Here is a 22186-nt window from a genome sequence, read left to right as displayed (position 1 = left end):
GTACATAACAGTTTGCCCCTGACCTTCATAGGAAGTGACATCCAGAACCAAACACAGTATACTATTTTTGTGTTCAGGGGCGTGTCTCTATTTTTTTCTATTATACATTCTTTTGTCTTGTGAAGCTCCTGTAAGTATGGATTCTTTCCTTCCTCTTTCCAAAAAGAATTTTGAATAATAAATTTATTTTTTTTATTTTTTTATTTTTAAAGATTTTATTTATTTATTTGACAGCAAGAGACACAGTGAGAGAGGGAGCACAGCAGGGGGGAGTGGGAGAGGGAGAAGCAGGCTTCCCACTGAGCAGGGAGCCCGATGCGGGGCTTGATCCCAGGACCCTGGGACCATGACCTGAACTGAAGGCAGACGCTTAACGACTGAGCCACCCAGGAGCCCAATAAATTTATTTTAAATCTCTCTTTCTCTCTCTCTCTCTCTCTCTCTCTCTCTCTCTCTCACACACACACACACACACACACACACACACAAATTTAAAAGTACCTCTTCCTCTAGGCTTAACTATTAAGGTCTTTTCAAGCTCTAAAGTCCTAGTATGAGTTGGTTCATGGTCAGCATTTAGATTTTAGAAATAAAAAGAATGCAAGAATTTTAAACTATAAGCAAGAGCTCAAAACTACCAAAAGACCAACCTTTGTAGGGGTTTGTCAGAGCAATTCTGATCTCCAGAATGAGGTTTTCCAGCCCAGGGCTGTCTTACTTGCCTTTTTAATAAAACATAAGGAAAGATTGTCATCAACATTTTCTTTGAAGATGAAGTCAAAGTATTATAAATCAACTGGCTATGGAACATGATGTTTTATGGAACAGTTCAGGGACCTCCCTGGGTAAGAGATGTTAAGGTGCACAAAGATCCATATACTTTTCTCCTCATGATGATGATCGTGCCTACCGTTTTTTCTGTTGGGACTCGGCTGGAGAGGGGAAAGAGCATTTGCTTGGCATTACAGTTTGTAAGAACCCAAAGCGATACAATTAAGGATCAAGGATGTCTATGGAATTCTGACCCAGATGGCTCAAAGATATGCCCATGTGTCAGAGCAATCCGAAGGGCAAACTGGTAGAGTCCCAGAATTAGTGGGAAGTGGCTTGTCTGAGCTGCTTATCTCCTACTTAGTTGTACTTAATTTGGGCCAAAACATTCCTGTGTTTTCCCATCTGTGAAATAGAAAGGAAATGACTGCAAATCGTGATACACACACTCTACCTCCTCACAGAGTTGTAATAAAGTCAGATAAAAAAATTAAAGGTGACTTGAAAAAATCAAATGGCAAAGCATCACTCTGACCCCTGCAGTTTGGGCAAGCTGGAATAAGGGAGAAAAGCAAACTTAACATCAAAAGCCCTGGCTGTGTGTCTCTGAGGCAATTGCAGAACCTCTCTGAGCCTCAATCTCCTTATCTCCACCAAAGAAATTTTGAAGAAATTATGAAGGCTTTCAGAGCCTTTGTGAAACATAAATGGGAGACTGTATGTAGAAACACCTAGACCCTGGGTATAAAGTTTGTTCCAGATCGGGCACCAGACCCAGACCCCAGTACAGAGCTTTGCTTCACCACTGTTTCTGTGGGCAGTCACACAGGAAGAACAACACCCCCTCCCTGGGAGCTGGAGCAGGGTCAATATGTTGTCTCTTGTTTGATAGCAAACATTTACTTGTATTTTCTCCAAACAAGCTGGAAACTGTGATATTCCAAGAAAATGTGCTGTGTTTACACTCTGGCTTTGGAAATAATCCCCTGACCACCCCAGCTTACCACCCTGGCCTTCACCCTTCAAGACTCCTTCTTTGGAGCAAAAACAGCGGTAGGTATGAAATCAATGTTATCCATCTTTCTGGAAGTTCTGCTTGAGCATTCTCAGCCTTTGCCCATGCTGTCACCACTGCCTGGGACACCTCCCCCGGCCCTCCAGCTCCCCTCACCATTCACACCCTTGTCCCTCAGTGTTCAGCTTAGACCTCACCCCGTCCCAGGAAGATTGTCTCATCTCCAAGTTCTAGGTTGGGTGTCTCAGGCTCCTGTGGGTTCACTTCTCTTAGCAAGGACCACATTTTATTGTAATGGCTTGTTTTCTTATCTCTGTCCCTTTGTACTCCATGTCCCATGACGGTGTGGAGAATGTACACGCGAGGATAGTCCATACATGAAGAAGGGGATGAAATCTCCAGAGGTCGTGCTTTCCCCCTTACCCCTCGTGTGTACTTCTTGGCCCTCCTTCAGTTACCTCTTTCCAGTAGAAATGTCTTGTCTCTATCACTTTTCTGCTTCAGGACTAGGCATTTAGTGACTGCCATGCTTCTGGCCCCTGTTGAATCAAAGAGTAAAAGAAACCGAATCCAACATTTGGAATGAGCTGCTTCCTTGCCAGCCAAGCTACTGAGCCAACTGGGGACGACATTTCATATATTTCACTTTTTTCCACCCATGCCTTCCAGTACTTAGTTGGTGATTTTTTTTTTTTTTTGAGCTCTTGTTATATTAAAGGCAGTAAGTCCAGTATCTATGTGCAAGCTTGCAAACTGAAAATGTATCCCAGTACAGATTTGGCTCTTTGTGTGTGCGTGTGTGTGTGTGTGTGTGTGCGTGTGCGCGTGTGCGTGCATGAGCATGCACACAGGGGTGTAGGATGCTATGTTTTCCCAAGTACTGGTGAATTAAAGAGCAAAGAAAGAAGCTGTAATGCAAATCAGTTGAGGTTACCTCATCACCGAAAGTACTCTGCTCATTTATTTTGACAAGCCCAACTTAGGTTTAATTACCAGGCCTTCGTAGGCAACTGGTAAATGCAGCAATAGTGACTTTGGCAGGAAAGGAGAGATGTGTGTAACATGAGCCTTCAGAGTGAGTCGATGCTGACTCCTTGTAAAAGGGAGTGAGGCAATTCGTTTTGAGAAAAATTTCAGTAGAGCAATTTAGGTAATGTGTGACTGTAGTCACAAATCCGTGAGCCTTTTATGAGCCAAGCATGCCAGCATGTGTACATTAAGTGAGTGGAGCTTCTCACAGAAATTTTGTTGGCCATTTCAAGCTTTTTCCACTTGATGATGCCATTAGCCAACAGATTTTTGGAAGTCTTCATTTGGAATGACCTTTAGAGTCAATTTTTAAGTTGCAACAAAAACAGCAGAAATATCACCTAAAGATCAGCATAATACTAGAGTGGGGGAAGGCTATTTTTTTTTAAATTGCTTGCTTCCTTTTTATTATCCAGCTGGACTCTTCGTTATTTTGAGCTCTTTCCCCAGACTGAATTTTCCCTCGAAGGAAGCAGTTGGGCAATCACTGAGGTCCCTTATGAGAAGGTGACATGGTGTTGATAGACCCATTAGGGCCATGAGCCCCTTCTGTACACTTTAATAGGCACTGGAGGGACTTCTGTTTTTGGCAGTTTATCAAAACTCCACGAGAGTAGGAAAAAATCCTACAGACTTTGTGTACAGTTGGTGCTCATTCTGTTGTCCTTTATCTCCTCTAGCTGAGCATGCGCTCAGAGCTTGGATGGAGTTCTCCCGATACCTCAGGCACACCAAAAGAAGGGGAGACTATGTCACCAACAGCTTCTAGACAGCATATAGGTCCCAGCCACCTAGCCCTGTGTCCCCACACTCTAATATTTTCCTTCCTATAAATTTTCCTACTGAAATTGGTAGCACTTAACCATTAGAAAATATTTTCTTTACCTTTCTCTACTTTCCCACTAGCTTTCATCTTCATCTCTCCCCACCCTTAAAAAAAAATTAAACACAGAACATACCTGCCTAAGTGAATAACAAATTAAAAGTTGCTAACTTCCATGAAGAAAAAGGAAAAGCTCAGCTGAGCTCGAAATGGAATGATTTCAGTCAGTCAACAGTATTTAAGGTAGACAGATCTTGTAAGAGGTATATTGGGGTGAAGGCGGACAGTAATACAAAAGAAAGTCCTTGGGACCTCAGAGAACCTGGGACAAGTGACTGTAGCTTGTAGGGTCAGGGCTGATGGGGACGGGGTACAGTACAAATTTATAAATGATTGGGTTTTGAGATCTCAAAGGGGCCCAAGGCCAACTATGAAGCCTAGCAATAAAAATCTCATGTAAAGGTATTTTTCACCGACGTGTGAACCCGCTCTTGTCGGCCCTGTGTAAAGTTAGCCGTCTTGCGTCCAAGCTGCTAGTCTGGCCAGATGGCGGGTAGCCTTGGTTTTCTTCTGGGCTTGCACTTTACACAGCTTGTGCCCTTCCCTCTGGTCGCAACAGCAAAGTGGCACCACATCAATCTACAGCAGCAAACACAAAAAAGCAAGAACCTTCCTTCCTCCAGTTGTACAGTGAAGGAAACCTAATCCCCACCTTGCAACATTTGATGACGTGTGTGAAGGTTTTCTTTTTCTAGTCCTAGGAGAGAAAATGGAGGCTTTGTGAAAGTACAAATTATAACAAGCTGGTAATTTATGTGTAAGAAATTTTTTTGTTGCTGTTGTGGCATGAGAATTTAAAGCAATCTTAGAATACAAATTTGATCTTGGAATACAAATGAAGTAAACAGTGTTTGGCAGGAGGCACCCGTCCCAAAAAGGGGGTGGGGGGGTGATGGGACTTATTGTTTAATGCTGAATTCCTTTAAGGGATCAAACACTCACATGCCCCCAGGGCCAGGCAGGGCTTCTCAGGGAGGGGAGCCGAAGAAGGGGAGCTGGTGAACTGGGGAGCACGTGCCTGTCCATGAGGCAGCTTAGCTCCAGCCAATTGTTGTCATGGGGAATGTGGATCTGTGTTGGCCAGAGCCTCAGATATTTTAAAAGCAATGCCAGAAATCCAGAATTTTATGTGAAATCACCCAAGGTCTACAAATTGGCAACTCACTCCGTTTTTTAAAAAACACTGCTAGGGTCAGACACATCACATCTGTGGGCCAGACTCCGCTCTTGGGCCTCCGGTGTGTGCCCTCTGTAGCTGTGTATTCCCTTAGAGCGTGTGGTCAGGAAAGAGGACCCGCTGGTTTCCATTGTGGGCTGGCGTGGGGGAGCGCAGGATGGTGCCATTAGAGCAGGCCGAGAAAACCACCAGCAGTCTGGCTCAGTTTCCTTATCATGTTGGATGATTTTCAGCCGCTGCTCCCAGCTGACCTCATCCCTTCCCCCATTCCTCGGGAGGGAGTGCCCACCCATGCCAGGTGCCCCATGCAAGGGCAGATGCGGAGGCAATGTAATGACCCCTGGGACAGCTGTGGTCTCACTCTCTACTGAAAAGGAGCAATGAATATCGGGAATGTGGCCGAGTTAGTGAACCATGGGGATTTCTGCACTTTATAACTGAGGAGGTAACACTTCTAAAGTGGCACCTTGAAAGAGGGAAGCCCTGAAACCAGACAAGAGGAATTGGGTGGTAGAGAGAATAAGGCATCTTAAGGAGATGGACACATGTGGAAGCCCATTAGGAGGAGAGGAGGGTCCTGGACTCCTTGGGCCCCTTCATCTGAGGCTGGACCACCCAGCCCACTGAGATAAATATGGGCAGTGGCTCAGCTCTACCCGTCATGAGCTGTAACTGTTGTAACTCTTGTCTTCTGGCCTATGGAATAAAGAATCTCACTACCATCTCCAAGTCTAACCATGAAGATCATCTGCTTCAATGTCATGCTTTATATTATCCACTGGCTATGTCCCGTTAGAATAGCTGAACTAGAGTGGATATTGCTGAATGTATTATCAGAACACCTCAAACAGGGGCTCGATGAGTACTTGTGAATTTGCTTCATTAAGACGTGTCCATGTGTATTTTATATTTAGTCTGTATGTCCTTATATTTAAAGATGCGCTCGATCCCCAGTCTTGAAACATGTTTTCCCGATTCATCTCTTCACGAATCCATGCTTCTGGTGATATTGTTTTTGTCTGCACCCCATCCTGACACCCACTATCATCTTGTGTTCACCAAGACCACGGGAATAGAATCTGTAGGTGAACAATTCAACCTGGAGTACAGATGTAGTGAAAAGAAACTAGATTCGAAGAAAGTCTGTCAGCTGGTGAGCTAGAATCCAAATAGTCTGGATTGTCTCAGAATCCACCAGAATGGAAGAGAAAGTCATTTTGTGTAATTTGCAAGTATGAGTGTGCATTATTTTCCTCTGAAAATCTTTGTGAGGATTAGAGGAAAAGTGACATATTTTTGTACCAAGCAATTTGCTTAAGAACCTCTTTTTAGATTTCTGTAAATAATAAAATTTCTAGATATATTTATATATAGAGAGAAAATATATAACAAATATAATAATAGATATATAAATATATAACATATATCAATATTTATTATTATTTATCGGCATGATTAATATAATATTGTATAATTATTAATATTATGGTAATAATTAATTTTATATGTAATACGTAACCTTGATATATAATATTATATATATATATATAACAAATAACAAATTGATTTTCTCTTCATTTTAAACCTTAATGTGATTTCAGAAGAAATCACTTTTTTTTAGAGAGGGAGAGAGGGGAGGAAGGGGCAGAAAAAGAATCTTAAGCAGTCTCCAAGCCCAGTGTGGAGCCTGACACAGGGCTCGATCTCACAACCCTGAGATCATGACCTGAGCCAAAATCAGGAGTCAGACACTCAACTGACTGAGCCACTCAGGCGCCCCCAGAAGAACTTTTAATATTTATTCTAAATGGATAATCTCATTTGAACATGGTAGTAGCCTCCCAATCCTTTCTTGGATCAACCCTGTATGCACTATAATTAAAAATATGTAAAAATGGTATATGCATGTGGGATGAGAAGGAGAAGAAACACTGGAAATTAAATCAACTGATGGTTTTGAGGTATGTGTGGCAAGTGATTTTTTTTCCTCATTTATTGTAATTAAGCAATTTGCGTAGCTTAAAAAAAGAAAAGGTCTCGAAATGGGAAAGCAATGCCTCCAGAGTAAGAGTTTCCTTTTCAAAAAGAGTCATTTTTACACTCTCGATCTTATATTACTTAAACCCCTTTTCCTCATTAATTAAACCCATTTTCATCAGCCTAGACTTATTTTCACTTCCCAATAACGTATTCCTTAGTCTCCTTATTTCTTGGCCTCATCAAGATACCCCCTTGATTAGAGAACCGAAAGAGGAGAGAATACATTATTTCAGAGGCTCAAGTCTGAATACATAGGACAGTTTCTATAATAAGAAAGCCAAGTTCCAGGAAAGGGGATCTTGTTTGCTCTCGGAGTCGGCTCTGCGGGAGACGCTGTGCGCTCAGGCACTGCCCGGAGATCTATATTTCTGTTCTTGACATCTGTAGGTACCACTGCCGCCGCCGATGGTGATGATGATAAGTGATGGGAAAGCGAACTGGGAGGTGATGTATCTTCCTTGACAGATTTAAAGGATTGCCACGGGCAGCCCCGAGGCAAGTGCTGACTGAGGACATTCTGGCGCCTGCGTCAGGTCACTGTGGCACCGTCAGGCAAAGCTGTGAGAAGCCCGAGCCAGATGGAAACCCTGTGGTTTACATCTATGCCTGGATCCTGTGTTGGGGGGAGGGTGAACTGGACATTGTCCTCCAACGTCTGAAGTAGCCATTACTGTTGGTTAGTTGGTCTCTGTCTTGTAGTTGGGTTATTTCCATGGGGAGCCAGGATTTACTGCTCCAAGCGTGGCTTCCAGGGATACGCCTGCCGGAAACAGTGGAATATGGTGAATACCCTGAGATTTTGAGGCTTGCTCCCCATCCCCAAAGCCCTGCTTTCCCCCAGGGTGTGGTAAGTGCAAGGTGTGGGCTGGGTCAGTCCTAATATTAGTCCCTGGGGAAGCGGCTGACCTGACTTACTGTCCTGGCAAAAAAATAAGCAAACAGATGAAGCAAAGCAAAGGAATTTGGGTGCTCCCTGGGGAGCCTGAGGAGCTGAAAAGCCAGGCTGGGCCATCAAAGAGCGAACATGTGCTCCAAGGTAGCACTAGCACCCAATTACCCTGCTCGTTTTTGTTTGTTTAAATATAGATGGGAGTTTGGGTTATAAAACAGCTAACCCTTTTGCTTTTCTTTTTTGCCTCTGTCTTTTCCAGGGCTTTTATAAGTATTTGACTTTACTCAAAATGTGCAAAGAGGAATAATGGAAGCGCCCGAATACCTTGATTTGGATGAGATCGACTTCAGTGATGATATATCCGTAAGTAGCCCTTCTTGCAAGCAACACTTCAGGCGATTCTGCCTTCGCCTCCATGGGCCGCTTTATTGTAATCTGTATATCCTAAACTCTCCCAGTCGCATTGAGCAGTTGACAGCAGAAATCCCATGTGGCAGACAAAGTGGGGTTTCGGGGTCTCCTGGACCAAGAAGTGAATCTCACTTGATGGTGTGTGTGGTGGGGGAGGGGTTTGGCCTCGCTGAGCCTCCCCTTCTTAATCTGTTTCCTTGTTGTCAAAATTATTCACTGAGTGAATGTATAAAGTGCCTGTGTATAGCACACGATTAACCCTATCAGGCATAATTCCCTTTGTGTGACGGGCTTCGCCACAGCCAGCATTCTCTGGCGTTCACAAGGACACGGATGGCCAAGTTATTAACTGATGAACAATAAGAGGAATCCTCCCAGTCCCTGTGGGGTCAAAGCACAGGTTGGATGCTCTGGGGGAATACTGAGAACGAGTCATGCGTTGATAAGGACTGGACCAGCTGCCCTCTGAGGGCCCTGCTTAATCCTGTAAAGCTGTGGGCTGGTGAGCGGCTTCGTTCCCACAACAGCCGCCAACTTCCTGCCGCCTCCCGCTTCCCTCACGGTGGCTCTGATGCGTCATCCGTACGTAGCGTGCGTAGAGCTGATTGTGACGTACCCCGGGCCGCACGATCAGTTCTGCCACAGAGCCAGCCGGCAGCCATGTTGGCTCCTCAGCCCCTGCCAGACTGAGCTCTCGGGGTATGTGAAGAGGAGGTTGCTGTTTCTGAGCTAGCCGTCTAACTCTTCTTCCCACCACCTCTAGGGTCACAGCTTCCCACCCTATTTTCATCACTCTCTCAGGGCAGGTAGCTTTGGGTCACTGCTAGAAATGGTCTCAAAAAGATAAGCTCTTTTCACACACCTCTGGCAAGGGAGTTACTTCTCTACTTCACCATTCACTTTGAAGTAAGATTTGCATACGGTATACCAGCACTGGATTACTAGGGCGAGTTTGAGGAATGACCTGCTTTATACAACCTTGGATGAGTGCTGCGTACCCGGGGAATGCGAATTCAGCCTCTCCCTATCCTAGCTTCCAGACAGTCTTTATTAATCCTCGTTAAGACCAACGTGAAGTGACTTTCTTCCTTTCCACAGTTTCTTTTTGTCTCTTCTCTCTCTTTTTAAGTTACTATACCTAAAAGTGTTCAGAGCATGGTTCTTTCATGGCACTCACCTCGAGGTATTTTGAGCTGAGTGGGGAGAAGCAAGGAAAGAATCACGTGGGGAGGTGGAGGGAGTGTGGAAACCGTCTTAGAAGGGGAAACAGGCATTACGATGAGGAGCTGAGGGCAGCTCTCTCAGCTTTGATGAAGCTGCATTTTAAGAGCATAGGCTTTGGAAGGGAGCTCCAGCCTTGCTCTGACCTTTGCTGACTGCAGCACAGTAACTTCTCCTCTCCCAGATACCCACCTAACTTTTAAGGCTATTTTAAGCATTGAGTGACCAGATAAAATACATGGAGCACTTAGCTTGGCACATAGTAAGTTGCTCTTAAAGTAGCTTGTGTTATTATCTCAGTGAATAATAACAATAATGTTTATATGACCAATGGTGAAGAAAGAACTCAAGGGGAAAAAAAACCAGGCATTATGTCAGGACATTTTTTTTTTTTTAAATACAATAGAGCGTTTGTATTTATAGAAGAATCACCTGGCAGCAGCCTGTAATTTTGATGAATTAGGGATCTCTGCTTGGAAGATAATAAAGCGCGTTAGGCAATAGCCGGCACTGTTTAGCAAATCGGGGATACCGGATTATGTAAGAGTCGAGTTTCAACAAGTTGACCACTCGGAAACATAAATAAAGATTGCCCATCTGTAATTGTGTAGCTGCACTCAAGCCTTCCCCTGCCCCTTTAAATAGGTTTCTATTGTTTGGATCTTTAACACGCCCTTACGCTTAGAAGGGAAAAAAAAGAATGGCAGCGCGTAGAATGGTTGAAACAGTAATGGTGCACATTTACTGAGTGCTCACTTGGGCAGAGGCATTATCTTGTTTAATCCTCAAACAATCCTGTGAGGCAGGAATTTCTCATGATCTTCGTTTTGTAGATGAGCAAACCAAAGCATGGAGGTGTTACCAATCTTGTCCAGGGCCACCCAGCTCGTTGGGAGCACTCTGTCTCTGAAATACCTGCTCTGGGCACAGTACTTGACTGACTCTCCAGATGAATACAGTCTACTGCAGTGGTCCTTGTCGGGGTTGATTTTACCCACACCCCGGGGGATCATTTGGCAATGCCTGGAGCCATTTTTGGTTGTTATGGTTGGGGAAGGGTCCCACTGGCATCTAGTGGGTAGACACCAAAGATGCTTCTGAACAACCTAAAATGCACAGGAAAATCCCCTGCAAAAAAGAACTCCCTGACCTAACATGTTGGTCGTACTGAGGCTAAGCCATCCTGTATCTTTTTTTAAACCACATGAAATGAAAGAAGCTCTAATATGGCAACCTCTATAACATGGCAGATTATTTTATAATAGTTCCGTCAGATCCAGGTTCAGTCCTTAAATGTGCCAGACTTGTATTGTTCTTAGATAATAACTTCTTGGGGAAAGCAGTGGTGACCTCTTTAATGTTGAAATGATTGTTCTCAGCCTCTTTAGGTAAACCAGGAGCAGTAAATGTTACAACTGCTCTAAGAGCCAAATGGAAGCTATTTGGATGCTGACATTTAAAAATGAAGATGTGTTCAGCTTGTTAATTCACTGGCGTAAAAAGAATGTAGTCAGTCCCCCATAAACATGCCTTCACTTCTAGGATTCCATAACCTCTGTCTCTGACAGCCCTTAACTCCTCTTCCCTGGTTGAGTGGCAGGAGCAGGGAGGAAAATGCCCAATATATTTGAAAAAGATGGTTCACCCAAAAGATGCCCAAATTCACAACTGCCCTTCTTATTCTCTAGTTGTGGCCCTATGACATAGTCCATGCTTTCTATCTCAAGATTTTCCCCTCCAGTCTTGAGCCTGGTTCTTGTTTTAATTAAAACCCGAGCTGTATATTGGTTCAAAACAGCAACTAGAACTTTTTTGCCTTTACCTAATGAGACAGAACCCAGAAGGCAATCACATTATATTGAAGTTTCCCAGACCCCAAAATAACGTTCATCCTTTGCAAACTGCAGGGTTTAAACTACACGTTCTTGTAACCCTGCCATCTCAAAGGAGAGAACATTGCCCAATCCCAGCAGGTCAGGGAGGGAGATGAGGACACACAGAAACACCACAGTTCAAAGCAGGCTTTTCTGTCCCTGCAAATGGGTTTGCAGATTTCTTTCTTTACTCCTGTGGAAGCCAGACCCCTCTCTCAAAAAAAGAAAAATGTGCTGGGATATTAGTTCTTACTAGCCGTAGGTGTATTTATTTTATTAAGAAAGGCCATTTTGCTTTTCCCAAAAATAGTAGTAGACACAGGACCAAACAAATCAGAGGCTGAACTATAGATCTATGGAGGGACCTCACCGCTAGCTCAGGCGTGGGCTCTGCCATGCACAGTGCCCCACACTGTGGGTCCGGTATCTTGGTTGAAGCCTCCCATCAGCTCCTATTGTCATCCGTTTGGCACATGAAAAAAATTGAGCCTTAGGGAGATCATCTGGCTTTCACAGGGTTATAGGTACATAAGTGGCTGGGTCAGGATTTAAATACAGAACTCCGTGACTACGTTACTCTTCCCCATTCTGAGTGACCTGAGAGTAGGGACTCTGGACCAGTCTGTAAGATGCCATCAGTTTCCACATTTGGTACTGATGCAATTGCAAATCACTGTTTGGATGTAATGGAGTTGGTATGTATTCTAAATAAAATGTAAAACAAGCTGAAGCAAACATAGGCAAATCTCTTAATTTTTTTGCCCTTGGGTTTTCCCATCTGTAAAATGGTAATCATCAGCTACCTATTGCCCTGAATTTTATGGAGAAAATATGAAATTTTGTGTATGTATGTATATAAATCCATACCCACATATTTATGTAATACACACATATGTATACACACATGCCTATATGCATACACACATATACATGTAAATACACACACACACACACACACACACATGCACGCACACAGACAGAAGTGAGGATATACTCCATTCCTCTACTCAGGAATTTTTGCCACCATTCTATACCACTGTGACCACAATTTTGGTGAAAAATGACATTTTTTGACAGCCTATTTTTTGTGCAGGTCGCATGAGATCAAGACAAACAAGTGTCCTTGCACTTCGCTATCCCCTTTAAGCCAACCCACAGAATTTTGTGGATTCATTTTCCTAAAGTGACTGAACCACTGTCTGGTAGGAAAATAACTTCTTATGGCAAACAAATCTCCTTTCAGTGGGTTTTCATATTTTTCCATCCTTGCACTAAAATGCCTGCCACCCTCTGGTTTGCATGCACCAATTTTTACTCAAAGCAATCCGCTGACACCTCCGAGATTTCATTATATTCCCACAAAGCCATTTCATAGCAGCGGGAGGCCCCAAGGAAGGGCACAGGGAACTTACCAAGTGGACTCAGAGAGTTGAGTGGGTCAAGAGTACAGCTTTTGCCCTGATTTTAGTAATGAAAAAGAATGAAGTTAATCGAGGTACAAAGAACCTGGCTTGCCTGTCCTCTCTAGCGAGAGGTCTACCTGAGTAAGATCCTATCATCCTTCCCTATGTGCTTCCTAGAAGGCGACCAAGACTCTCTCACATGGCCTTGGGCTGCCTCGGCCCCTTCTTCACTGTCCCGTCCATCAGCCCTGTCCCTCCCAGCACTCACCTGCGCTCTTCCGCATTAAAACTTTTCTTAGTGCTTCTCAGTATGATCTAGTTTTGTCGGGTGTTCACGTGTTCTTTTGCAAATGTCCTGTATTCAAGTCTACGTTACCCTACACTCCTCCCTTCTGTGGCCCCCATTATCGAAAGCCTCGTGCCTTGTTCTGCTATCATATGTCATCTGTGTTCTCTTGTTTTCCAAACACCTGCCAGGAAAGGAATTAGTAATAATCTAATCCAGACAAGATGAATCATATGTTCATGTCCCATAGGTACTATAAGAGGCAGAGACGAGAACCTGGGCCCCACGTCTTGGACTCAATACCTCTTCCTGAGAAGGTGGAGAGCAGCCTTATAGAATGATTTCCAAAAATGAACTACAGCCAGATTTTTTTTTTTTTTTTGCTCTTCCCTTACTCTGCAGATAGCCCTAAAAGATCTTATCTTGCCTGCTAGTTATAGCATGTATTAGATTCACAGCACGGATTATTTACACAAACTATTTACCTCTTATGTACCACTAGATTTTACGCTTATCTACTCAACAACACGTATTAAATGTTAACAGTGTGCCAAGAGCAATTCTAGGCTTTGGTGAATGACATAGGCTTGATCTATGTTCTCAGAGCTTACAGAACCCCATCATAACAATTGAGCCTATTATGAAATGTCAGGTTAACTTCATAGAAGGTCAGATTTAATCACAATTTCAAGCTCTGCTCTTGACAGTCTTTATATTTCTGTGGTGATTGATTATCAGCCCATAATTAAAACTAGACCATCACTGAAGCTGAACAAGGATTATAGCCAGGCATGTACCCCGCTGCAAGTTAAATTTCTTTTGTAATTCCTTTGTAATTTGTAACGTTTGCCTCAATAGTTGCCATTGCTTTGGCTTAGCTTCTAAATGCTCATTTTTATACTTGTTAATGTAATATTAATAGTTAGTGTTTATTGAACACTTCCTATGCATCAGACAGGATTACCTATGTTTTATGTGATTAGCTCATAATCTTCACAGCCATGCTCTGATAGAAGTACCATTGTTACCCTGTTTTACAGATGAAGAAACTGATAAGAGATTAAGGAACTACTATTAGTGCGCTAGAAAATGGTGAAACCAGGGTATAACACGGGCAGTCTGGCTCTAGATACCATGTAGGTAACTTCTGTTGAAATGACTTCTGCTGGGCCCGTTGGTCACCTCTGGTCAGCTCGGTTCATCCAGGTCTCTTCTCATCCATGACCACTCCTTCTAGCAGAAGGAGATCGTTCAGTGCTGTGATATCTCATCAGCTTTGCCAATGTGGACCTTCATCTTTTGCCTGACTACGTGTTAGCATTATAATGCTACATGTGGTATACTCTTAAAATGGTCAAAACAGCTACTGAGTTTTCCCAAATACCAACTGCAAAATATGTCTTAGCATAAAAGAATTTGATTATCATTAATTTTAAAAACCCTCTTGATAGAATAAAAACAAGGAACCAGAACAAAAATGTATTTGAAAATAGGATTATTTGTAATATTTTTCTCTAACAAAGCCTAAATGGTAGAAAGAACTGTAATAAAGCAGTCTGGGATAAATATATAAAAATGTTGATCACCAGAGGCTGTGGCTGAAACTGTGGGCGTCTGTACGGTCACCTGTGAAGTATGGAATGTGGAAAGAAGAATAGTCCAAGGACAGAACTGTGCAGAAGTATGTCCCACATGGTATGGGGAAAAAGAGGCTTCTACCAAAGAGATGGGAAAACAGTTTTCAGAAATACAGGAGGAATACTAAGGGAGCTTAAAAGGGAGAGAGGGAGCTAAAGAATTTAAAGAAGTGGCCAATAGTGGGAAATAGACCATTTATTATAAAGTGAAGGGTTGGATTTTCCAGTGAAGACCCATTGGTGGCCATAATAAGAGTGGGGCCTTTGGGATGGCAGAGTAGAAGCCATGTTGTGGTGGCTAGAGGAGTAAATGCAAGAGGCGAGGAAGGAGAGAAAAGAACCACAGCAATTCTCTCAAAAAAGATGGTGGTGAACCCAAGAGCAAGAAAGCCCATGGGCACCTGGGGAGGCAGCATATCTTGAGGTGGCGGGGGTGCTTATTTGTTTTTATAGGATCAGAGGAGAGAGCCGAGGTGGAGAGGGTGGCTGAAGAGAAAGAAGAGGGACGATGGCAGAGCCAGAGTTCTGAAGGGACGGGAGAGGAAGAGACCTGAGCACAAGTGGAGGGCTAGTGGCCAAGGGGTGGACTGTTAGAGCCGCATCCTCAGCACCATCTGTGGGGAGGGCTTGAAGTCAGGACACGCCTTCCTGAACTGGAAGGGCAGGCTGCTAGAGAGGGGGCCCAAACTGCAGAAACCTACCGGGTCTCTGAAAATCTCACTTCAGGGTGTGTCTACTTCCGCGGCCAGCTTGGCGTGTACCCGTTTCCTTGTACGCCTGTTGAGATGCGTGCCTCACTTCTGGAAAGCTTTGTGAGAAATCATGAATTTCAGGAGAGTTGTTTGGATGGCTGGCTTAATTGTTTCTTTTGTAAACTTAATGAGACCTTAGTTGTTTAAAAGTCTCTAAACTTCAAAAGGTGCTGGGGATTTTCATTCTTTTATTCTCTGTGGCTCATTACTGTTTGAGTAATGTCTGCTTGTTCACCCAACTGGCTCCAGCTTTCTGGAGTCAGGGCCAAAGCCTTTCAGTACTGAACAATATCTAGGGTGGTCAGAGATGGCTTGTGTAGAGGATGGCTCTGTGTAGAAATCACGCACTGTTTTTATGAATCCCATGCACGTTCAAACTATTTTGCATGGCAGAGTGACAGAAGTGACTGGCACAGGCTGGGATGTGTAGGATTGTCTTGTGTCACATCGACTCTGTAGTTTGCGAAGCTAAGTTTCAGTGTCAGCCCTTGGCCGTGGACTCTCTTGGAGGAGAAAAGACCAAAGAGAAGCCAAAGAACAGACTGGGACAGGCTGGGCTCTCCTCTTTTCCAGTCCCAGCTCAGCCCCCTCTTCCAGTCTCTTTAGTTCCCACATCTTGATCCACTGAGCTTAAAATCAGGAATGAAGGTGGGGAGGGAAGAAGGGCTGTGTACACACATGGAGAACAGGTCAGGGGGAAGAGACAAAAACATTCAGCATCACTTTACTGCTTGCAAACTGACCTCACTTGCATTATCTCATATGATCACCTGTGTTCTATCTGTAAAGAAAGCGAGCCCCAGAGCTATGAAATGATTTATTTGTTCAGAACCCCAGTTAATAAATATCAGATCTGGGGCTTAAATCTAGATCTTCTGGCTCCGAATCCATTGTTCTTCATACAAAAGACTAAGACATCAGCCAGTACCCATACTATTAATCTATTAGAAGTGTATTTTTTTTCTTTTAGATATACCATGATTGCATCACTAGACTTGTAATAATGGGCCTTTCTAGGAAGATGAGTGCCATATAAATATTAACTTCTACTAGTATTATTTTTATTATTGCCACTAAAATCATGGTTACATCGGGAAATTCATTTTATTCAGTTCAGTAAGTGCCCAGTATCTCTGGCAAATAAAATATTGCCCACACGCTCAGAAAGCAGAGAAAGCAGTGATGGGAACGTATAGGCTAAATGTCATGTGATGGAATCTGTAATGGACATGTGCCTAAAATCTATATATAAAGCAGTTGTTCTTGAATGTTAGCGTGCATCAGAATCATCTGGTTGGCTTGTAAAAATACTGATTGCTGGGCTCTGCCCTCAGAGTTTCAAGGATGGGCCGAAGAATGTGAATTCCTAACAAGTTTCTAGATAGGGTTGATGCCACTGGTCCAGACACCACACTTTGAAGGCTGGAATTACTTCCATCTGGGAGGGTGGGGAAGATTTTGTAGAAGTGATTCCTAAACAAAGTTTGAAGAATTAAAAAGAGTTTGCCTAATGGAATGGGTGGAATGGCGTTTCAGGTGGACAGAATAGCATGCATAAAGGTATAAACAGGTAGAACAGTAGACAGGAGATCGATAAGAAATTTCACTTGGCTATAGTCAAAGGAGAAGTGGACAATGGTAAGAGATAAGCCTGACCTCATGGAGGCTTTCACGTGCCATGCTAAGGCTTTACCCTGTAGCCCGTATGAAACAGAGAAGCACCTTAGTCAAATTTGCATTTTAGAAAGCTAATTGATTCTAGTCCAAGTATGGAAGCATGGAGGAAATTCCCACTTAGTACCTAAATATGAAAGAGCTCTTTTGAACATCTATAATATTATGCCCAGGGATTAATCAGACATGTGCTAGTCTTGATATTTCAGTCAAGTAGTTAATAAGACGCTCTGTGCCATGCATTCATGCAAGTCAAAGACACCATCCTTTCCCTCGGGCACTTGGGGGAGCCAACACTAACACCTAGGAAACAACAGAGCACAAGGCAAGGCAGTATTTTACCAAAGGCAGAGAAGAGTGGAGTCTTTTAGGCCTGAAGCAGTTAGCCAGGTTTCATGCAGAAAGAGAGCACCATCTGGCCTTGCAGAACAGTAGCTTTTGCCTGGCCAGAGGAAGGCTTTGCAGGCAAACAGGACCCTGGAGTAACGGTACAGAAGGTGGAACTAAACATTGAACGCACAGGGTCATTGAAGAAGCGGAGGCAGCTGGTCAACCCATAGCGGGGGCTTTTCTTGAGACATGATAGAGGAGTGGAAATGAAGTTTGGTTCACAAAGGCTATTTCTGTGGGATTAACCTCTGGAAGACTTTTTTTTTAAAGAATAAATTAGAGCAACACAGAGCCAGGAAATATGGTGCTTCTGAATCATCTGCAAGCCCCCTCTCTCTTATCACCCAAGAATAATAGCTATCAAGGGAACAGAATACAAAGGCATGGGTTGGGGGCAAGAGACAGGGAAGACACATTGGCTTTGGTTCTGGTAGGGCCAAAATGACAGTAGTTGTTGCCCAGGGAGCTGGCCATTGTCCGAGGAATGAGGTGGGTTGGCGATCAGACAACTCCTTATGAAAGGCCATCTGTCCTTTGCACTGGGATGAGGGCCTGGGAAGCCCTCCCTTTCAGCTCCCAGATGGTAATACAATGCACTTATGTAAGGGAGACTTCCTGGGTCATTTGCTTATTCCTGAATGTGCACATATGAAAATGTTTTTGCATGTTGGTTTTGTGAATTGGGTGTTCCCACGGCTACAGTTCCCATCATGACCTAACCATACAGCATTCTCTTTAAGCTTTATGTTCTATCCAAAGAGCAGTGTGTGTGCTTACTGAAGCAAATACACAAACGGATGTTTTCCTTGTGTCTTTATAAAGGATGGTGGATTTGTTCACAGTGTAGGTTGGAGTCTTTGCTGAATTCGACATTCCCTATACCCTTACAGTTATCCAGAACTTTGATTTTCTGGCCAATGCGTCATCTTTTTCTCAGATTGCTGTAGCACCCTTGTAATTTTCATGACCAGGAGCAGCGTATGACTTTTTCTTCAAGGTCATTATTCCCAATGAATTAAGATGTCTGACTTCACAAACGTGACTTTCTGTATGCCGGGGGTGGAGAGGCAAAGCTGCCACGCGGGATGGAGGTTGAGGCAGTGGGTGGGGCTCAGCGAGGCTAGTCCTCTGCCTGTAACTCAGTCCCCACACCAACCAGGCGACCTGCGCTGCTCCAGTTTAAACCTTATTACATGACGAGTTACTGCATGCTACGGACCTTTGAGGTCACAGAGGAAGAGCTGAATGTACAGCTAATAATTCAGAGATTCTGACATGCCTCACTTTGGAGCGAGAGGTAGCAGTTAGGATGCACATGGCTGAAAATGCAGACAGCAACACACCCAGGTTAATCAAATATATATCATTAAGCCCAGTGAGCGACCTTACTGAATTTATCACTAACTATATTTCAACACAATCCATCTTAAATTCCCTCTTTCTAACATTTTGCCTTGGAAGAAAAACAGAACAAAACAGAAGGAGAGGGGGTGAGACTTTGCCAAGGGGTGTTTTCCTGGGGCACATAGCAGCTGAAACACAAGGCCTCATTTTAATTGAATTATAAACTGTGTAATTATTTAACCTGTACCAGCTGGTCTCAAGAAGCTACCAGATTCCTTGGAGAGCTTGTACTTGGCCAGGAACGTAAGGTACCTTATTAGTAACAAGAAAAACGCCTTCTGTACCTATGTTAACCCCAGCCCCCAAAGAGCATACAGCAAAAGGGGAAAAATGCCTTAAGTTCATTTTTGGTTTGAGAGCCCTCCCTCCTTCTGAGTATGTGAGTAGATTGACTAAAGGCGCTGTAGTCTCTAAGGAATGGGCACCATAAACTGGGTATTATTGCATCAGACAGGTAAGAGTAATTTCTCTAATTAGTCATTTGAGATTTCATTTTTCACTTGGAAGAACTGGAAATTTAATTTGTTTGTGACAGGCGATTGGCAAGCGACCACTGCCCCTCCCTCAGTTTTGCTGTCCTGACATCATGGAGGAAGCACTGGGGGGTCTCGATGTAGACACTTGGCTTCATTTATCAACATCAAGCTAACTAAAGTACCTTCTTATTGACAAATGTGTCCTTATTACACATTCCTCACTTGTAATGCTAGAATAATCCTAATGAGCTTCCCATGATCATTTTTCTTTCAGATTAAAGATTTGTTCTCAATCCCCCCCAAATTTTGCAGCAGTCTAAGTAATTTATAATACATTCTCATTGCCATAAGAACATCGTTCTCAAAGGTACAGAGCAAGATATTTTTAGGGAGCCATCTTTTAGGGATTAATGTGTGATTCAAGACAGTTGTTTGATTAAAGAAATAGTTCATCCTATCTATTTTGTTTTAAAACATCCTTCTCTAAAGAAAGATGGAATGGCATCAAACATAGTCCCCATAAATCATAGCTATTGATTTTACATTTGTTTTAGCTCATCTGATTTTATGCCCCCTCGTGTTGTAATTTGTTATCCTGAGAGCTGGTCCCTGAGTTGGTACTGGGTTGATGCTGGGAGGTGGTTTCTTTCAGTTCGGACTAATCTATACATGAAACAGATTAGCTTGCAGACACAGAACCATGCTCCTCTTGCTTCTCATAACATTTCCCCCGGTATTTCCCATGGAGCTCACAGATGCCACCCAGTGACATCTCTGGCAGGTGGTAACATGAGGGACCTTTACGTAGTCCAGCCAGCGTGGGCACACGTAAGGCTCCTGGCAGCCCTGGGTGCTGCTGGAAGCCGGGGCCTCCTCTCTTCGGCTCTTCACACCCGGATTCCAAATGCAAATATTCTGGACACCTTCTGGAAACTCTTGAGCCAGAAAATTCTTCCATCCTCCATCAGTAGTAGAAGTAACAGGAGAGAGAATGCCTGCTTGGCCACACCTTGCGTGTGAAAGTGGGGAGGGGGGCATGTAGCCACTTTTAATGTGCATCTACTTCAATGCTTCTAGGTGGAGCTTGGGATGCAGCCAGATCCCTAAAGCAGCCCATTTCAGATAAAATTAGACAGACTTTCTGGATATATCCGTGGTGTACTCAAGTATCGCTTCTTGTGTTTTGCTTTTTCTGGCCAATTTGAGTGAATGTGACGCTCTCGTTTTAAAGTGTCGTTTTCTTCCCTTTGTCCTCTGGCTTGCCATTCAGTACTCAGTCACGTCGCTGAAGACCATCCCAGAACTGTGCCGAAGATGTGATTCGCAGAGCGAAGACAGATCAGGTACGTCTCTCTCCTCATCCCCCTTCCTGCCCCGGACTCCTAGAGAGTGGAGGACTCCAGGGAGCTGTTTCCCCCTCACACTCCTTGCTCCTGCCTTCTGTCTTTTTCTTACGGCCTCTCCCTTCCTCCCCCCTACACACACGCCCTCTGCAAACAGATGTCAGGTCACCCTCCAAAGGCTAACAGGACGGGGAGGCCCTAATGAGGACGCGGTTGTATACAGCTAGATGGAGGCCGTCATTTCGACAGCTCCAAACCACAGAATACGCAGCAATTTACTGAAAACCCGAGAAACCATTGGTGACAAAACATAATGATGCAGGCGCCAATGAAAAAATGTTGGATGCATTCTCTACCCATATGGCCAGGACCAGCTTGGGGAATGGTGCTTCGCCAGTCTGAAACCCTATCAGGGATGCGACATGATAGGATCTGCAAGAAGGCATACTGTAACAGTTAAGATTAAAGCAAAGCTTTGGAGTTTAATAGTGTAAACTAAACAGAGAATTATGGCATATAGATGAAAACCAGCTGGTTGACCTTTTCTCCTTACACAAACCCCCACCCCTGGCAAAAAAAAAAAAAAAAGAAGGACATTCAGCATTGTTTTTCCCTCTGTAAATCAAATTAAGCCTCTCTCCTTTTCTCTCCGTGATGGGCAAAAATGAAAATGAAAAAGGATGTCGATGGGGGCGATACCATGGCGTTAAACTATGGAAGGATGTTTATTATTTCTCGAAGTAATTACTGTAAGGCATCGCCATTAATCGTGCCAAAGCTGGACCTCTTCTGATAGTAGCTTGAATCCTGAGAACCGTGGGCTATGGAAGGCTCAAGATAATCCTCCGATTATGTGTATCGTGTTTCAAAATAAATAGATGGCCCTTACCTGGACAGCTACTAGAATTCTAGGCTGTTCTCACTGAAAGGACTTGCACAAAGCTAATTTATTTGTTTCCTGGACGGCTCGCTTTCTTTTGACATTTTGCTTAGATGAGATGGGGCAAATAATCAGTCTTTCTAGGTTTGTTTATCTCTGTGTTTTTGTGAGTGAAAGTAATGCTTCAGTGTTTGGGGGTTGTTTCTGTTTTTTAAATTTCAAACACACTCAAGTTTCTGTCGTGTTTAACGGAGGCTTTGGCCACGAGGCTCTAGGGATGTGCCTCCTAACGAGGCATCGCCAGGTTCCAAGTTGGATTGTTGACTGGGGGCAGTGACTTGAGTTCAGGTTAGGGTTCAGTCAATTATCAGCTGTACAGCCTAGAGCCTGAGACTGATCGTCTACAAAATAAAGAAGAAGCTTGTTCCGCCAATGTTACCAGGCACAGTTAGGATGAAAATTAGGTGATGTATCTGAAGTTATTTTGTAGATACAGGATTTTCTTCTTTAACTAGAGGTGGGGAGTAAGAGAGAAGAAATAATAGCAACCACTTGCATCGTGCTCAGTGTGGGAGGTCCTATGGTAAGCCCTTCACTCACGTTAACTCAGTTAATCCCAAAATCCCCA

At 43.6% G+C, this 22186-nt stretch overlaps 1 protein-coding gene across 4 annotated transcripts in view; it reads left to right on the top strand.

Annotated features, from left to right (window-relative positions):
- Positions 1-22186, top strand: part of SNCAIP (synuclein alpha interacting protein) — a 155500-nt gene that overhangs the window by 72331 nt on the left and 60983 nt on the right. For all 4 annotated transcript variants that reach the window (XM_032425044.1, XM_032425041.1, XM_032425042.1 and 1 more), the window contains exons 2-3: positions 8067-8170; positions 20606-20678. In XM_032425044.1, the coding sequence (XP_032280935.1) occupies positions 8114-8170; positions 20606-20678 (130 nt within the window). In that variant the 5' untranslated portion in view covers positions 8067-8113. The remainder of the gene's footprint in view (positions 1-8066; positions 8171-20605; positions 20679-22186) is intronic.

Source organism: Phoca vitulina, unplaced genomic scaffold, assembly GCF_004348235.1.
Source record: "Phoca vitulina isolate PV1807 unplaced genomic scaffold, GSC_HSeal_1.0 scaffold32, whole genome shotgun sequence".
In the NCBI taxonomy this organism is placed as follows: domain Eukaryota; kingdom Metazoa; phylum Chordata; class Mammalia; order Carnivora; family Phocidae; genus Phoca; species Phoca vitulina.
Note: the sequence above shows the minus strand (reverse complement) of the source record. Positions and strands in the feature narration are given on the sequence as shown.